Genomic DNA, 6,711 nt, shown 5'->3' with positions numbered 1-6,711 from the left:
ACACACTATATTCACATTAGAGCATGGAAACACGTATAAGCGCCGAATATGGCGGAGCAGAATCATGCTTCGTGACGTCACATTACGATTAGCAAAACTCGGCGTTTCGGCGCGCTTTGTGTAAGTTTAAACTTTGACTGCTGACAGATTTGTTACGACTAGACAGAATGTGAAACAAAATTGTAGGGCCCTTATCTTAGGCAATGACCCCATTGCTGAAAATTTCATAATGGACGATATCCGTCGCCAGTCCTTGGTGTCGTGTGAATCGCGTTCTTGGATAGAAAATATAGAATCATTGTTACCCTCAAGGAACATTTTAAATGCGAAATGCATTTTCAATGTATGATCAGTCTAGTGTGAGCTTTTTGATCATCAGTGGGCAGAAAATGGTGGCTGGAGCGCCAGCTTGCAGAAAGCTGGAACGAAGGATCTCTAATCTACAAATGTTTAAGCTTGAACTAAGTTTAGTTTTTCGACAAGCAACTGAAGTTTTACGGATTCTTCACATTTCTTTTGTTGACCTTCAATGCCATGACTTCGACAGATTTTCTGAAGCACTAAAAAAATGTTCATCTTTCTTTCCAAGTGACACGATGCAGCTTTCGGTAAGTTTGGCATTACTTTTCCCCTGATTGCCATGTGGATGTAGAGCTTTTAGTCCCATATTGTTGACTTGTATTTTATGATACTGTTCCGTGCCATATTTAGTCGACGTGGAACGAGAAGGTGTTAATTCTGTATTGGGTTTTTTGAAAATTTTTGTTTTGATTTTTGGAAAATGTACCTTGGGTTTGGAAAATGTACCCACTTACTCGAGGTTTTCTAAGGCAACTTGTAGCCAGGTGAATGCAAAATAAATGTCGGGGCAGAAAGACAGATTGGGTTGATAGCCTTTTTCTCTAGGAAATAAAGATTCTGATGTAAGGTATGTTGCATCAAATTTTGGCGTTTTTCTGTTATCAATTACACTCGACACTACACGGTTTCACGGTTTCTCAATGAGGATTACTCAGATTTACAAATTTAAACTTTTATTGCTCCATTTTCCTACATTAAATGCTCACGTTTATGTTACGCGGCAAATACCTGGGCCATTTTTGTTATTATTGTTTTTATTTAGAGGGAAAATACGTGAAAATCTACCCTCAATCAGAATCTATAACTTGCAACTGTTCGGATATGGTTTCACTAGAATTATTAGCGCTTTGACACGGTATTTATTATTTAAAATAGCCGGCAAATGTTCGAAGCGAATATAAACTAGATTTAGTCCATTTTTACCGAAAATTGATTTTTTACTGGGGGAATTGAAAGCTTTCCCATCTGCCACTATTTATGAAAACAAAGTGACTATCATGGCTTGATTCATCCAATTTTTTCCAATATATCTGAATAATTCACGAGAGGCCATTCAAACCTTTTTTGCATTTGATACCAGTTTCACTTCAAGACAGTCGATGAAAGCAGACAAGGTGAGTCAAATATTGAAAAATAACTGTCGTACCCATTTCAACTCTGAACTCAGTTTAGTAAAGAATTGCTTTCATGCTAAGGGATTCGGGATATTGTAATGAAACCTCAAGCTTACTCAAAATATCAATTTTATTAGCTCCAAATCTATTTACATGTATTGCAAAAATGTTACATTTGTTGGCTTATGGCCCCTAAACTCATCCGCCAGGGTACTAAAATATTGATCAAAGCACCTATTCAAATAACAGTGGACAAAAAGCTGATGAAAGTTACAAAGCTAATGAAAACGTTTGTATTTCTTTGAACAATCTCACTGTCAAAATTCGCTTCTTATTGTCACATGTTAGCGAAGAACTGCATCCTAGAGTATTGAAAGGAAGATATTTTCAAGCAGAGGAAGTATGCTTAGGTAAACACTAAAATCTATCGTGTAGAAAAGGATTTTATGGTACAAAACGTCACCTTATATACACATAAGAATGTTCATAGTGAATTTAAAAAGTTTCGGTTATGCTACTATCTTTGTTTATTACCTACGCTACAGTCTCCTTGCTACCTCAATTAAAAGTTTTATCAGTTTCACAGCCATTATGTACAAACTACGCAGTTCGTACAAGATAAAACAGACTTGTTTGAAGTGGAAAATATAATTAACTCAACCGTTTAAAATCACAAGGAAATTAATCTAAGTTGAAGCGATCCCAAAGGAAAATTAACCTTGGTCCAAATGGTTTACAAAGCTGCACAGACATAAGGCTTTCTGAGGCCTATAAGCGTAGACTACACGGTGATCCAAAAATACATTTGTTTTGCTGGTTTACAGCCTGCCGGATTATACAAAATTGATCAAATTTGCCTTTACATGAAATTGAACGAGTTTGCCTTTTGGCTATGAATGTTCGCATTTCGTGCAAAATCAGGATCTCAGCTTCAAGTGTTTTCCACAGATGGATACAATTTTTAAATCCGCTTGAGGGTGTCAGGGTCAGAACGGTGTACGGCCAAAAATATTAATGGCACGTATAAAAAATGTATCAGATCAAATATATTTGCAGACATTTTGTATCTGAATGATTTATTGTCGAGGAAAAATTTGTGTGTTGGTTTGGTTGAGTTTCCAAGTATTTTCAACATAGAGAAAGTAAGTAGTAGATTGTTAGTCCTAATGTCTTGCACGCGTAAGACAGTTTTCCTCATTGTTTATGCTCCCATCAGGCGAAAATATGAGGAGTATTTTGATAATTTTCAGTCTTGGTAGCGTTCGAAGAAGTCTTCTTTGCCTGAAATTACTTATTGATACGAGAAACTCTTTGAAATGCTAAAAGGAATTGGAATTGCTGATCAAGATATACGAATGGTTTAAAAAAATACTTGAATTAAACAGAAGAAAAAATAAGAATTGCTGTTGCACAGTAGGTTACTAGACCGAATTAAAAATAAACGATGATCGGTTTCAGATATTCATTCTTTTGGCCCTTTGCATATTATTTTTATCTGGTTAAGCGGGAGCAAGTTGTGAATAATATTCACGCGCCACATATTTTAGAGCGCCACTTATTAACTTTTCGTTAAATACACTAATTTTCTTATTGATTATTGAAGTTATATCGCAAAAACATAAGAAATGTTGACATACTTAATATTATTTTGTAGGCACGTTTTCATTCTGTTATTTCGCTTTTAAAGAACACTAAGACTGTGGTTAATTGGCTTAAGCAGATCGGCAGAATTGACTCTCATTTGCGAAAATTGAAAATGTTTGGGTAACCTTTAATCACTGACCAAACTTTCGGAAAAACTTCTTAAACCTGCAGTTAAACCAATCAATCCGTAAAAAATCCACCAACAAACTTAAAGACTGTACTTAATGACCGATAGAAGTAATTTTTTGTCAACAGTCTAAAGTGTTTTCAAAGGAGATGTCGCATCTAATTGCAAAATCCAGATCCATCTGAAGTGGAATTTAATTTGCTGCGAACAGCACGCGTCAAATCATAATATTTTTGGATCCCATTTTTATAACTCCTCAAAGTGGTATAATGAGCAATTTTTAAACGTTGATCGGCCTGTTCCGTTCCATGTGCTAATTAAACCACTTCGGTTCTATGCAATTAGCAATTTTTCTTGTCACGTTTTCCATTAATCACAGAAAAGTTGTTTTATTATTCGTATGTTTCATGCTATTCGTAAAACGAGCTGCGCCATAATGTAGAATGCACTTGGCAGTGTAGCTGCGGGAAGTCACAAGAAAAACTGTTAATGTAAGCAATAATGAAAAATGTGGTTCTACAAGGTTTTTGAGCATGAGGTTGTCTCAAGGCTTGCAAAACAGGGCAACTAAAAACTGAGTTCGATAAGGTTAAGTCTTCAACTAAGGTCATTCGTCCCACAAGCACTGTTGCTTCTGAGCGATATAATACACAAACAGGTGGCATATTTTGCACGTTTTTATGCCACACCTATAACTGGAGATGGGCGCTTTGCCTTTGCAGTATTTCAACTCGCAAGGATACCAACCTATGCACTGTTCCAGATGGCACAAACATGGTGTCCACATTTTTTTAATATCCGTGCAATTGGCGAGCCCAATCGGTGAGGACTCGTAACTGATATCGCTGTTTATGTAGTCGGGAGTAGTGGGAAATCTTTTGATGGCTGGCAGGTAAGAAGCGGTAGGAATACCTGGAACAAAACATAACTTGTATTGTCATTAAAATAATGATGATTATAAAAAATCAAATATTTTTTGGCCTCGAAACAATCATTCTTTGAAAGTAAAACAAATCACGAGGAGAAATCCCAAAGGAAAACACTGTCACAATGAACTGAAGGGAAGAATAGGTAATTTGCTAAAAGGATGTTTCTAAATGGAACCGATTTATCAAACAGATGTTTCCCTCTTTGAGGGTGCAGTTTTGGACGAGATTTTATTCACGGCTGCTGCTTTGTTTTCTAAATTAGATTACGTCGGCAATCTTTGCTGCCGTTGCATACTTGTCCCCATTTAGTTCCCAGATAGCGTTACGTTCTTTCGCGAAATGATCTACAGTTTCGCCATGGAAATCAGCTTAATTGCGTACAACCAACCAGGTCAAATTCAATAGCGACTCTCGACTATTCATTCATTTGCGATTCGGACGTGTTCCAAATTGACAAGGACTAATGTCTTGACAATGCTGAAACTCCATTTGTAATGGTCGCATCCTCATTATAGAAACAGATTTAACGGAACATCCAGACGAGTGCAACCTGGTTCAATATTATGAACGGAAATCGTAGCAAGAAGACTACGTTTATATTTATTGAATTCACGTTGTAGTGCAGGACTCGAGTGATCAACTCGAAGACAGAAATAAGTCCATTAACTTTAAAATACTGCCTAACAACACGTAAATTTGCGCGTTTGTATTTGCAGAAGCAATAGATGTTTTCTGTGTGTAAAAATATACTTTTCAGTACTGTTTGGAAGTAAGCTATTCAAGCTAAATCAACAGAAAAACTAAAATCCGGAAAATACATAGAATGTTTTTGCCTAGAATTTCTTAGCAAGGCTTGTGTTCCAATTTTGTGCAAGTTTGTTACGGAAACAGCAGATAAACATAAAAAAGAAAGGTGGTAAAGCGAAAGCTCCAAATCCAGACCTCATCACTTTGGATGGACGAAAGTACGATTCGAAAATACGATACTGCATTCAACGTCGTAAAGTCTTCATTATCCTCTCTTCGGGAAAATGCGTTTCTTCCATATGGGCATTTTGTCTAGGCGTAAAACGGGTTGTTAATGAAACTTGAAATCGGGGGTTGGCATTCCACTGCATGAGAAATATGCACAAAGTATCGAAGATATAGAATATATCAATGACAGATTAATGAGAACCTCATTGAAAATGAACCGAACCACAATACATCTTATAAGCACGTACGCCTCGGATATATCCAAACCCGCTGCAGACTCAGAAGAATTCTACCAAGAACCACAGACCTCAATAGACAAAATCAGTAACTCCCATAAAATCGTGATATTTGGAAGTCTCAATGCTCGAATCGGTAATACGATACTATCAGGAATAAAACAAAAATACCAGCCCATTATCAATGAGAACGGAGAGAAGCGCAAGATACGAGATTCCCACATAAAGATCAGCACAAGTATAAGTTCGATAACTCTAGAGGCCAAAGATCAATGATCGATTTCATCATTATCAACAGAACACTCACATACAAAAAAAAATAAAAATTAAAATATATACTACCATGACATTTACAATTACAACTTACCAGACAAATACCAAATAGACAAATCAGAGTACATATTACAATACGCCGCCGACACTGCACTTATAGTACACGACAAAACTACTGAAAAGGCGACTGAAAGAGACTCCAAACACTAACGAGCAATACAATGACATGGTTCTATAAATGGAGATTACACCAAACGCTACAAAAAATCAACTTCTACTCACAATCCACAGACTCAACGCTGACTCCCCTACAATAATTGCAGACGGCCAAACGACAGAACCAAAAAGCCATATAAACTACCTAGGAACCACAATTGACCACAAACTTAAATTCACTAAACACATACGAAACATCAGGACAGAAACAATAAGGAGAGCAAAACACTTTCGATCACTAACATACAAAGACAAAGGAATCAGCACAAATACCGCTACCAAAATATACAAAGCTATTTGTAGACCTTTGCTAGACTACAGACATATACTCATACCCAACGGAACAGAAAGGACAAAACGATATACACAAACAACAGAACAAATTGCACTAAGACTTATAACACGAATAAGACACCTCCAAAACCCACTACACAACCCTTCCACCCAACTACTATACGAACGCACAATCCCGACAAGGATCACTTAAAGACTGATACATTTACAGACAAAATGGACAAACAACCCCCACAACTGGACCATACTGAACACCTTTTGTCTTGCAAGACCAACCAGACAATCACGCTTCCTTTTCCCTACATCAACGCTACTCGAACACCTACAAACGTCACAACTAACCCAATAAATATAAGTAGTTTTATGATAGTTTATACAATGTTAATAATAGTTTAGTTTTTAAAATATTAGTTGTAAATACAAGGGCAGAAAGACCATGTGGTCGATAGCCTTTTTCTTAGGAAATAAAGATAACATGTATAGTATATAAAAATTAAAACTGGGGTCCCACAAGGAACCATCTTGGGCCCTATTCTTTTCCT

At 36.6% G+C, this 6,711-nt stretch overlaps 1 protein-coding gene across 1 annotated transcript in view; it reads right to left on the bottom strand.

The window, feature by feature from the left end:
- Window positions 1-1,587: 1,587 nt before the first annotated feature.
- Window positions 1,588-6,711, bottom strand: part of LOC109545094 (out at first protein) — a 124,703-nt gene continuing 119,579 nt past the window's right edge. The window contains exon 5 of the mRNA XM_048661971.1: window positions 1,588-4,158. Within this exon, the coding sequence (XP_048517928.1) occupies window positions 3,854-4,158 (305 nt within the window). The 3' untranslated portion in view covers window positions 1,588-3,853. The remainder of the gene's footprint in view (window positions 4,159-6,711) is intronic.

This window comes from Dendroctonus ponderosae, unplaced genomic scaffold (assembly GCF_020466585.1).
Source record: "Dendroctonus ponderosae isolate FM_Combo_2020 unplaced genomic scaffold, Dpon_F_20191213v2 Dpon_F_20191213_1, whole genome shotgun sequence".
In the NCBI taxonomy this organism is placed as follows: Eukaryota; Metazoa; Arthropoda; class Insecta; order Coleoptera; family Curculionidae; genus Dendroctonus; species Dendroctonus ponderosae.
The sequence above is the reverse complement of the archived record's forward strand: the minus strand, read 5'-3'. Positions and strand labels throughout refer to the sequence as shown.